General features: G+C 39.7%; 2 protein-coding genes and 1 long non-coding RNA gene across 5 annotated transcripts; 1 reads left to right on the forward strand and 2 right to left on the reverse strand.

The window, feature by feature from the left end:
• Positions 1 to 492: 492 nt before the first annotated feature.
• Positions 493 to 8061, reverse strand: LOC120806687 (protein AMBP-like). The gene is given in 11 exon segments (XM_040158063.1): positions 493 to 2969; positions 3219 to 3389; positions 3751 to 3870; positions 3873 to 3917; positions 4080 to 4164; positions 5018 to 5073; positions 5324 to 5425; positions 5849 to 5965; positions 6052 to 6128; positions 6682 to 6824; positions 7525 to 8061. Coding segments are annotated over 11 exon segments (1044 nt in total). The 5' UTR covers positions 7645 to 8061; the 3' UTR covers positions 493 to 2961.
• Positions 7871 to 9611, forward strand: LOC120806689. Its single transcript, XR_005709729.1, has 3 exons — positions 7871 to 7909; positions 8090 to 8370; positions 9223 to 9611. It is a non-coding gene; the product is annotated as an uncharacterized LOC120806689 (long non-coding RNA).
• On the reverse strand, positions 8339 to 11748 carry LOC120806688 (protein AMBP-like). 3 transcript variants are annotated; one of them, XM_040158066.1, is made up of 8 exons: positions 11489 to 11748; positions 10820 to 10965; positions 10660 to 10736; positions 10347 to 10466; positions 10124 to 10225; positions 9862 to 9911; positions 9692 to 9758; positions 8339 to 9140 (listed from the first exon to the last, which is right to left on the reverse strand). In XM_040158066.1, exons 1-8 carry the CDS (start codon positions 11606 to 11608, stop codon positions 9058 to 9060), a joined length of 765 nt encoding a protein of 254 aa, XP_040014000.1. In that variant the 5' UTR covers positions 11609 to 11748; the 3' UTR covers positions 8339 to 9057. The 3 variants fall into 3 exon arrangements, with proteins under 3 accessions (XP_040014000.1, XP_040013999.1, XP_040013998.1); XM_040158065.1 differs by having other exon boundaries at positions 10176 to 10225; positions 10347 to 10544; XM_040158064.1 differs by having other exon boundaries at positions 10347 to 10544.
• Between the last annotated feature and the right edge of the window lie 303 nt (positions 11749 to 12051).

Below are 12051 nucleotides of genomic sequence, written 5' to 3' on the forward strand. Positions count from 1 at the left end.
ACTTCCCTTTCCTCTCCGGATATTCCCAGCATTCTACTGCCAGCAGCCGGGAACTCTGGGAACTAAGAGCAGGAAGCCTGGCTCCTTCGCAGGAGGGGGAGAGAGAGAGGGAGAGAGGGAGAGGGAGAGGGAGAGAGAGGAAGTAGTGATGAGGTTATGTGGTGATTTTGCAGCATTGAATGACTCATTTGCTGTAAAAAATAAACGTAAACAGCGAGAAGAGAGTTAAATTGATGGAGAAGAGTTAATGACACAGGAACGAGGAAGGTTCTGTTGTGTGCTGTCTGTGTCTTTTACTGTTCTGTGTTAAAATCTTGTGAAATACATGTGAATCATCTTGAAATAGAGAAATAGCGCCCCCTCCTGGTTATGCCCACACAATGAAAATCAGTAGGCCAGAAGATGACAAAGGCCCATTGAATCCTTTGGTTTTACTGAGATTGACTATATTTCCTCACTGTTTGGGGTCCCACACACCCCACTAGTGTATGTTTAATAATCATGATAATAACTGGAAAATCTCTAGATATATATTTTTCATTTCTACTGTCCCTATAAAACTCAGTAAGTGGAAAGGTTTCGAAGAGGCAACACCTCCCTTTGCCGTGCAGGAACAAAATAAAGAATCACTTTAAGGCATTGTTATTAAATCAAGTAAGGAAATATTTCATGCTTTATATGTTATGAGGACTATGTATTAACAAATATATATTTTTTGTTTGTCAAAAAGTAATTTAGAGACAAGTGGACAGTATTTACATACAGTAAAATAGGTTGAAATCCCTGTTACACCTCCAATTAAAACTGCTTTAAAATCTCAAACAACATAGATCCAGATCGACTTAATTGGGATTTGGGAATTATAATGCTGCATACAAAGTACTGTTTACACCAATACAGACCATATGAAAATCCACTATATTTAATCAAGTTTTACAGATGAGGTCTCATAAGATAAGGAAATGCAATGAAGTATCAAGTTAAAAAAACATCGGCAAAGTGAGTAATGTTTTTTTTTATAATAATGATCCATTATGATATAACTTTGTATATTACAATAGATAGCGCAGAAACAAAATCATTATATTTCTTTAATGGCCTCCTTACTGTATGTAATACTGGTTCACGTTGAAACTCTGAATGATAAGTTAAAATGAGTAACGTTTTCCTACAGGAAAAACAGGTTCTCCTGAACCAACAACAGATCTACTTACTAGTAGCATCACCAGTTAACTTACAGATAAAGGTTTTGCTTAAAAAAACTCCACATGGTTAGCTTATAAAATACAACAAATTGTTACAGATTAAACCAGTGGCTCCCAACCATTTGGCTTGTGAACCCTTAGAAAAAAGTCATTGTCTAACTGGGGCTCCTTGTCACATTTCAGATATCTATGAGTTATTATTAGCTGTCATTATTATTATTATTAGTTATTCATTAGTTATTACTTCAAGTTTCAAGAAAAGTCCAAAACATGAAAACCTACATACAAACAAACAAGTAATCAGGTGTAAAGTTTCAACCAACAGAAGACACCAGCAACAGCGGAGAGGATGACTCTTCTTTCCTGTGTTGTGCCCATATCCAAGAATAAAGATACTGCAAATCTGTAGAAAAGACACAATAATACAGGAAAAAAAAAAAAATGCACTTGTTACTGATTCCTCTTCTGCCACATCATGGCATTTATTGATTTGTTGAAGTCGCAGTAACTCTCTAGTCCAACGTTTAAGTCTGTTGTTAATATGTTTATTCTGTTAGTTGTTTTTTGAGGCAGAGCAACTGAAATTCAGTGCAGGAAAACCTGTTTGCTGAAGGCAAACTGAGTGAGTCGAAGAAACAGCGCTGCTCATCCGAGCTCATCGAGCTACCAAAGTTAGATATTAGATGTTGCGTAGTGCGTTTAGACAATGCTAAGGCTATCTGGACGGTGCAGAGCTTGTGCAGCTTTTGTATATCCACCTAATCAGCTGCAGAAAAAAAAACTACAGAGCAACACTCAAAGTGGGTTGGAACCAATCAAGATACATCAATTTTATATCATAAATGCTTTAAGGGATATAGGAATAATTGCTAATTATTATGGCTCTTTCATTTTCTTCACAGCATGTGAACAGTGTGCTGAGAACAAATGAGACGGTAATTCAAAGTGATATGCAACTGTCTGGTCTCTTAAACTCATTCAAATGGGAAACCCAGAAATGATAGGATTAACCGAGGATTGCAAGATAGTTTGGGCCTTGTTACAATAATTAGGGATTTGGCTGAATCCAGGCCTAGATTATTAATACATACCCGGTCATGCATCTATCGTAGGTGAGAGAGCCAGGTCCCTTGTGCCACCACACAGCAAACATTCACAGAGTCAGAAAGGCAGCCATCATAATAAACTCCTCCACAACTAGGACTAGGAGTCGTATTAGATAAATAACCCTTTATCCAAGCGAGTGCAGATTTTGAGAAATGGAAACATTCTCACTCAGTTTTAAACATAGAGAAGATACTGTATACAGTGCATACAATCTACAACCACCACTAGTTTACTCTGAACAAGATCTTTAACCCCGTGGTCAATAATCTGGACTATAGAAGTAACCTGGTCTGTGAGCATGAAAAGAACATGGCGAGAGCATATAAGTGGTATCTTTAATGTGAACCTGAAAAGGGAGAAAGTCTAGATTTTTGTGTCGTGTCATCTGTATGTATTTGTGGAACCCAGGAGGCAACTACATCAGCACAAGCCAATGGGAATACTATAAACAATAAAAACACCAGCCAAACAGAATAATGACTTCCTTTATTGGTGATTGGTTGTGATATAACTTCTCATATTTTGTGAGTGCTGCGACAAAATCATAATCTGCGCCTTGTGTGATGCCAATTTACGTTCCATCACTCGTTCCATCCGTGACAGGTGAGCAGCGATGTTTCCTCATCTCATGTAGTTTTTCCTTCAGGAGCTATGTGTCTGTAAAAGAGCAAAAAGACATTAGATACATTTATCCTATGTGGGTGGAGGCAGTTTAACCAAGTTTTCTTCCTGGTGTTTATCAGGTAACAGCAGTGATATCAGTGTGCTGAATTCTCTTTCTTCGACAGGAATCAGTCAGTTGGTTTTCCGTGGGCTGGGTCATCTAGATGTGTCCTTGTTTCCATTTGCATTCTGCTTGTGTTTCTGTTCTGCATTCCTGTCTTTTTATTTAATTCAGCATCTCACCTTTAACCACCCCACAGTACTCCTCACACTCAGCCTTGCTGTAGAACTTGTTGCTGTTGGCCTGGCAGAAGTCCTGTTTGTAGCGCACACACAGACCGATGGTGGAGTCAAAGGCCCAGATGGGTGGCTGACCTGTGCAGTGTACGGCTACCACGGGCAGACGGCACACAGCTGGAGACACGGAGCAATCCAGTGTTGATATTTTTTATGGAAGTTTTTTTTTTTGGTCGCATATTTTTTTCCAGCCCACACATGTGCATCATGACAGTCAGCATTACTTAATTCTGGCCCAAGGATCTGTTTGACAGTTCTGTTCTGGTAGTCCCTTTTTCAAACTGTCATTCTTGAAGATTTTTTTTTTTTCTTTTTATGCGTGCCCCCTTCAGCAAACGCATAGAAAGAAAAAAAACAGGACGAAACAAAACAAAAATGCACTGACAGAATAAACTAGCAATGGGCAAAAATATTGATGTTCTATGTATTGCATGATAATCCCATATGCAGATGTTGTGTTGTGTTTTTCACTCCTCACCCTCAGTGCGACATCTCTGCAGACACTCTCTCTCATTTTCAAAGTTGTTCTGGTTGCCCAGACATCCTCCATAGTTAAAGATTTCACACCTCATTGAGGTTGCGTTGTAGTAGTACTTTTGATCAGCCCAAAACATGGTCCTGTGTCTGGTGCTGCGTTACAGGCCTCTGGGGGGGGGGTTACAACAGTTACACAGTTACAAGATCAGAATCAAGATCTCTGATCTTCCGTTCAGCACTCGTTAATTTTCATGCATGTGTTATGCCGTACGCTCATATGTAAGCCTATCATAGTATGTCAGTAATCAACTGAGTACGCAGCTCTCGTACCGGTTCCATTGAAAAGCGGTGAGTCATCACCAGAACCCTCCTCCTCTGCAGGAGCTAGAGACGGCACCGCATTTCTCCTGACCCGCTGGATGAGAGCCACAGACAGACTCAGTCAGAGATACAAAGCCGCCTGTACTACAAATATTCCAAGTATTCTCTCTAATACTGTCCCTTATGCTGTTTAAAATGACAGCATCCTATATTCTCTAACTCCTTGTTCCAATAGCTTTTCAGAGCTATATCACATTTTACAGAGGGAGTTACTAATATACAAAACTTCATTTTTTGTACAGTTGCAGCATTACATTAATAGTTTAATTAAGCATGCCTTGCCAATATTAATTGAACAAAACTAAAATGCATTGTCCACATTAATTTGAACTAATAATCTAACTCTCTAAAAGGGACTATTTTTATAATATGTACTTTTAAATTATATGTATACTGTACATCTGTTGCGAATACATCTGTAGTTTTACTTGAGGAAAAATCATGATTTTTATTTGGGGTATTTACCATTATACTTCTTCAAACAACTTTTATACTGTTATTTTACTGTTCCACCGAGAGCACAGCAGGACAGCAAGCTGGTCTAGTTTGCATTTTTACGGCCATCTGAGCAGGGCATGTTAACATGAAATCAATTTTCATTTTCTCCTGCTTTACAGTCAGAAAAATATGACCAGCATTAAATGTCATTTTAGGTATCCCTATATAAATGAACTGCTGCTACTGCTGCTGCCAGTGTTTTTAGTAATATACTACAACTACTGTAAAGACGGGATTTATAATTATTTGACTTAAAACCACTTGTATTTGACCTACTCAGCAAGAAGAGTAAAAAAACATCCTCAATTGGTCAATTATTGTAAGACAGACGATGCATCATATAACAATAAAAGTTTGATTAGTTAAATGTGCTTTTATTTTATTTGTACCTGAGGCTCAGGCTGAGCTGGTGGTTCTGCCACCTGCTCTACAGGAACACAGTCACCTGGGCAGACATGAAATGAAAACACATCATTTAGACGCATAGACTCTTTTAACATCTTCAGTGGTCTTAATGTCTCGTTCTTGTTTTTATGCTGCCTTGCTCCAACAAAAATGTCAGTGGAGATCTGAGTGACGTTGCCATCTCCCTCCACGCACCTCGAACGCTCTGTCAAAATATCGTCTGAATGTTTCGTATCTAGAGGCACGTTGGTGCAGGCACGTTTGTGACACTCTGTGCCTCTGTGTTGTACCTCTGTTCTGCTTGATGACAATAGTGTCGTCGCTCATCCCCTGTTGTCTGACCAGTGTTTTGAAGTCATCCAGCACAGTGGCTCTCACAGCCATAGTTCGACCTGAAGAGGACAGAGTAGCTTAGCTGAAGCAGATGTTAAAGGCATTTTTAACACGGTGTAAGGGTTTGAGGTAGAAGAGTGTTTTTAAATTCACCTAATGATGACTTTAACTTAAACTAGTCAGACATTAACTTTTGTCAAAATGACTGATTTCAATATGTAATCATACATTTCATTAGAGACAATTTATTCAATTTGATTTAAAATATTGTGTGAGAATTTATTCATATAAACGAATATGGTCTATTTTACCATAAATTAGGGGAAATCCTAACACTTGAATACATTAAAACTAATTGTAGGAACTAGATTGATTTTGTTTTGTGGTTTATTTAGCAGAATTTAAAATTTTAAAAGAGCAAAATACAACACTGGTAAAAAAAAGAATGAATATGCCAGTGTCTCTACAGAGTGTCCACTTACTGTAAAGCTTAACTGATGTGGTCTTCTCCCCTGCCAGTTTCTGTTTGGTCATTATCACGATCGCATACTCATTGTAGTTTGTGTGAACCACGTAGGCCTCCACGTCTGCCCCCCAGTCTGCAGGATGGAGAGCACAGGGAGAGTCACACTACCTGTAGAGGCGTCACTGGAAAGAGCGCTGCATGGAAGAGAGAGATACGTACTTGCGTTGTGGTAGAAGAACCGTCCTGGTGTGGTGGTTAGCTCGTAATCCCCAGAGATCTCCTTACATGTTCCATGTCTGCGCACACGCACGCAAACGCACACGCGCGCATACACACACACACGCACACGCACACACACACACGTTCGTGTGACAGGTCGCATGTTCACAGTTGTAGGTTCCTTTTACATCATGTATAATGCAGAAAGCATTCGACTGAATCTGACTAATCTGTGCTAAATGTATCAGATGTATCAGATTTTCTACACTTTATTTTGGATGTTGCACTGCAGTGCTGTTGATGTCATCTTCACAAAGCATTGATAGGATGGGCCTGTGTCTGTGCATAATCATTTACATAATATGCAGTTACATTTGCTATTTACATAGTTTTTCCCCACGATTTCTGCCAATTTTGCATTTCCCTAAAATATCTTTTAATTTTTAAGTGCTGCTATTTGCCTATTTTTTATTTAGCAATAATTGCATGCATGTATTGTTTTCTTTTTTACAAATATTTCTTTTTCTTATTTTAATCTGTTAGCTGAGCAACTATACCTTTCGAAAAGATATATATTTTTCCCCTTGTGTGTTTCTGTGGGTTTGTGTGATACATACACTTCTTACTCACCTGAGTACGGATTTTGTCATCTTGAGTTTTCCTTCAGTGGTGCCTCTCTGCAGTACCAGTTTACCAATGGCTGCATCTCCCCTGTGACTTTGGATGTGGGGACATGTACTTGCCATGGCAACATCATGCCACGTTCCTAGAAACTGTTGGGAAGAGATGTCATAATATACTGTCCAGTTTACTAAAATAACACACTTAAAGCCTATAACTGAAATAGGCACAGTACTGTTGGTTCAGTATAGCAGACCAAAAACATAAAAAATGTGGTTTAGGCCACTTAAAAAAAAAAAAAAACACGCATTTGCAAAGTGCTAAAAAAAAATGAAGATGTTAATAAAGCATTTATTTTGCACTGCTGAGACCAGTAATGCATAGGGCTCAGTGCAGCCTTCCCAATGAAAACCGTGTTGAATTTTTTGAACTTAATCATTGCTTAATCTCACTTCGCACACACAATTTAACACTTGTTCATTTTCCACTGTGTAACAGAAACTGACGTCTTTGTTCCAAACTGCTTTATCGTTCCCAACATTTTTTAGGCATAAACATCCCCGCAGGTTTTATCTTCTACAAGATATGTATTTTGAGGTCATTAATATATGAAGGCTTCCACTGCCTGCAGAACTGAGCATTTTATCTCCGACATGTCGAGTAAATGGTATTCAACAAATAACAGAAAGAAAAGGACAGAAAAGAGAACACATAGGAAGAACAGAATTGCATTTCTGAGCCTCTGCTTTTAATCTTAACACACTGAATGTATTCATTCAAAACGACAGAAAACTGTACATGAAGGAGGTAAAAAAAAAATAAAATGCAAGAATGCAGAAGTCAGCGACTCACCCGGGCCAGGTCAAAGTTCTCCTGCGTGGTGTAGAGAGGTTCTGGGAGGAGAGGGAGCCCTTTGATGGTCCAGGTCCATCCCAGAACCAGAAGGGGAACCAGGATCACTGCTGTCTGCATCCTATAAGCCTGTCTGCCCACTTGTCTCTGAGAGGACTGAAGTCTGACACACCGAATCCCAGGAAAGGGCTAACCCCCTTTCAACTCTTCCGAGGGGGACAGGGCACTGACCTGTTAAATGTGTGCTGTGGCCCCTGCACGTACACTCCCACAGCCAAGTAAAAAAACAAACAAATAAAAGAGCAAAGTACTGCTTGTCTGTCTCTGTCTCTTTGGGCTCTGACTTGCCTGGACAGCCTGGCCAATTAAACATTGGACTTCACAGGTTTGGCAACATCAATAAATCCATACATGTCTTTATCTGAGAGACAAATGAGTAACAACTCATTTCATCCTGTATTATGCATGCGCCATATACATGGGAAGTTTGCATTGCAAGTGTCTTCTGCTGGATAGGACTTCCTTTTTTTTTTTTTTTTTAAAGTTATCTTGTCAAATTCTACAGGTAGGCCATCTAGAGCAGGGCCCATATCCCGGCACAACGCCCGGTCTACGTTTTTGAACTACGACTCCCGTAATGCCTCGGGGCATGTGAACAAACGGTGTAAAGATGCCACGGAGCCAACGACTTAGCCGGTAGCCAAACACTGGCTCTACGGGTCTTAAAGCACCTTCAGTTTCCTCCATGAGCTGTGTGTCGCAGCCGCCGCAGCCGACTGTGACTTGTCCTCAGCTGTGCTTACTGCACCTACCTCCCACCATGTCAACCAGTTCAACAGAAAACCAGTAAGCATTTTAAATGACATTGTATATTTATCACGAATATCCCTGTGTTTTCTTCTGCAACCTCACCTATTGCTTTTCATCCAAAGAGCATATTATCCAGAATAAGCCAGTTGAGCCAGTGGATCTAAATAATAAATACTGCCCACAACTATTTATTTTTTAGTATTCTACTTTATTATCTGTATTTAGAAAGTAATCAGTAACATACAACATAACATTATGTCAGCATAAAAAGCAGAAAATGTTAGGCCGGCATTCAGCAGATAGATCGGAGACTTTGAGTGAGGATGAAATAGAAATTCCTACAGGTCACTGAGAAGCAATAAATCAATAATTATGAAAAGATACTTTAATGGTGTGACAGGACCTCAGGACTTTATATTTTCCATTTCTTTCTAACTTTGTTTGTCTTTAACGTATGTCAAATGTTTGAAAATGATCTGAGGTTCAGTCAAACGTATCCCAATAGTATTTTCATACTTTGCATCATAAGGTATACAGTATGGGCTTCAGTATATACTCGGCCTACATTACAGATTCATTTGGACTTACCAAGTATTTCATATATATGAAAATGCAATACCACGATTAAATATTGCTACATTAACATGTTCATGTACCGACAGGAAATCAGTACTAACAAAACAGCTGTTTTATCCATTGAAGATTATATTTTTCACAATCAGTTTATGCATGTGACAACATGAATGTCTCATGAGTGTTTGTGTGATGATCCTCCTCTTCAGTTTGTCCATGTGATGATCTCTCGACTTGTAACAGAGAAAAAAACATTGATTAATATGCTAAAAATGGACAGAAATACTATGTGTATTTTTTTTATTATTCATCTAGGATTTGTATGCACACAAAGAGGATCTGAATTAAACAGCGTGGTGAAAATGCCAGTCATAGTTTATGAAATGCCAATGGTGGGTTGCCCTGAGGGCCTAAGAGGTGCCGACCATGAACGGCAACGACAGTGATTTGCACCTGGCCGAGGACCTTTGTTGCAGGTCATTCTCACCTCTCTCTCCTGATTTCCTGTCATTTCTCGCTCTAATAAAAGCATTAAAATGCCAAAATAAATGAATAAAATGGCAGTGACATTGGATACATGGGTACAAAAAATACCCTATAGTATTTTACAGTACAGTATGAATTTACAGTTGTACACCACTGCTCCCATGGGCTACCATGTGTGATCTGTGGGAGCCTGAGGCGATGTATTATGAGTGGAGATTATTCTTTAAACCAAAGAAAGCTTGTATAAACACTAGAGTTTATGTAATTTCTTCAGATAATGAGTCATTTGTCCGCTTACATGGTCCAATATTACCAGAGTCCACGTGTGGCACCACATTTCTCCTCGACCTCTCGGGAACAGAAATCTGAATGATAGTTATGCAAGACGCCCACAGCTGGTGAAGGATCCTTCTTATTACAGACACAGATATGTGGTTGCAGTATGCAATTGTCATTTCAGTTACGTACCTGAGTCTGAGTACTGGGCTCTGTCGCTTGATCACCTGGAACACACTCACCTGGGAAGATGGTAAGGGGGTTTCTGTTTAGAAAATCTAGTCCCTGTTTCAAACATAATAGTATTTTCACTCTTACTGTGAATGCAGCCTCACTTGCCACCACAATGGAATGTGGCTGTTGCCTTTGCATTAAGTTTCACCTTTGCTTTTCCTGCTATGACGAGTCAAAATCTCTTCTGTGAGAAAAACGCGTGGGCACGCAACAAACGCACCTTTGTTCTGATTCATGATGATAGCGCCATCACTCGTTCCATGTTGCCTCACCAATGTTTTGAAGTTGTCCAGCACATCGGGACTCACGTCCACGGATCGACCTGAACAAGGCAGAATTTCTGTCACACACACTGTCGAACATATCAGATGAAAAACAACACATTCATAGAAAAGAGGTAAAACAAATTGTCATTTTGATAGATTCAGGGAACGGTCACTCACTATAAAGCTTGACTATGGTGGTTTTATTTCCTGATGGTTTTTCTGTGCTCAGCAGGAGCATCATTGCATACTCCTCATAGTTGGTATGAACGACGTAGGAATCAACATCTGCTCCAAACCCTGCAGGAAGGAACGTGTTCGCAATATGTTGCATGACAGATCTGTGAGCACCAGTTGGTGGCAGATGTACCAAGCCTGCTGCATTTTAGTTTGACATTAGTAAAACCTTGTTAATGTGGTGTGAAATGTATGGACAGAATTTACAATTTGATAAAAAAAAGGATGTGGATATGAAAGAAGCTGAGACACATACTGGCAACATGGTAGAAGAATTGTCCTGGCGTGTTGGTCAAATTATAATTTGTTGACGTCCGCTTACATGAGCCATTCCTACATTCACACACACAAGCACACATAGGTTACACTGAGTTTAACCTACTGTGTGTGTGTGCTGGCATGGATGCGAGTCTGACCTGAAAGTACTGGCTGTCAGTGTGAAGTTGCTCTGAGAAGCGACATGTTGCAGCTCCAGTGCAACAATGACGGGGTTTCCCCTCTTGCGCTGCATGTAGTGAGGACAGGTGGAAACCACTGCCACCTCATACCACTGCCCCATGAACTGCAAGGAATGCGAAAATATTCACTGTACATTAGAAGTGAATATCCAAAGCATTAGCACGTGGAAGGGCATTCAGCCATAACAGCAATCTGTGAAGGACAGTGCTGTTGTTTATAGGTTATACTTGTGCTTTTATACTCATCTGGTACAAAATCTGATACGTTCACAAAACTTTTACATTTATGAGTGATAATTTCCATTTCCAGTTGAACTGAGTTTGAAGGACACAAAAGGGTCGGGGGACTTTGCTAACATCATGTGATGGCAAGGAATTCCCCAAAAGGAAAAATGATTAGATACCATCATTTTGACTAGTTTAATAACCATATTTTGACAGATTAAAAAAAAAACAGACAAAGAAAGAAAAGTGGCAGGTAGCAAGTTAGGAAAGAATTACAAAAATGACAATTTAGTAAAATAAGTCAGCACATGACTAAAAGATGGAAGAAGGAAAATTTGAAGAAGAGAGTTTTTTGTCACACAAAGAAAACGAAATAATAAAAGTTTCATGTGAGCCACTCACCCGGCCCAGGTCAAAATTCTCCTGTGTGAGGCTAAGAGTTTCTGGGAGCGCTTGGACCCCCTGGAGGGTCCAGGCTGACCCTAGGAACAGCAGAGAAACCAGGCTCACTACTCTCTGCATCCTGTGAGCCTGTCTGTCCTCCTGAGGCTCTGTCCCTTACCAACCAGTCCCTCCTTCACTGCTGCTACACTGGGTCAAACCGACATAGTGTGAATGTCAATTTGGTAAATTCTCTCCCAATGCACTACAAGAAAAAAAAAAAAAAAAAAAAAATCACAAAACTAAATACAAAGCTCTGATCATATAATTATCTGCCTTTGTGTGTGTTGCTGTGTGCACAAAAACGTATCCATGTCATTATGTTTGTTCATCCAACTAATCAGCAATGAATCACTGGACTTCAGAATTTGTAAACAAACAGCCAGTCAATACATGGACGAAATGAACAGCTGATAATGAGTAGGGAAAAGGTTGCACTGCTGTCCTCCACCGTGATGATATTTCCACAGTAAAGCGTCTGAAGTAAAAAATTTCTGTTGGAAAAGTTTCTTCTCTGACAGGGT

Source organism: Xiphias gladius, chromosome 20 (genome assembly GCF_016859285.1).
Source record: "Xiphias gladius isolate SHS-SW01 ecotype Sanya breed wild chromosome 20, ASM1685928v1, whole genome shotgun sequence".
NCBI lineage: Eukaryota > Metazoa > Chordata > Actinopteri > Istiophoriformes > Xiphiidae > Xiphias > Xiphias gladius.

Excerpts from the sequence above, each read along its gene's own strand:
- LOC120806688 (XM_040158064.1), bottom strand. The coding sequence starts at position 11,608 with ATGCAGAGAGTAGTGAGCCTGGTTTCTCTGCTGTTCCTAGGGTCAGCC. Across the intron at positions 10,545-10,659 it reads ATTCTTCTACCATGTTGCCA|CAGGCTTGGTACATCTGCCA; the intron begins GTATGTGTCTCA and ends ACTAAAATGCAG. Across the intron at positions 9,912-10,123 it reads CATCATGAATCAGAACAAAG|GTGAGTGTGTTCCAGGTGAT; the intron begins GTGCGTTTGTTG and ends CCATCTTCCCAG.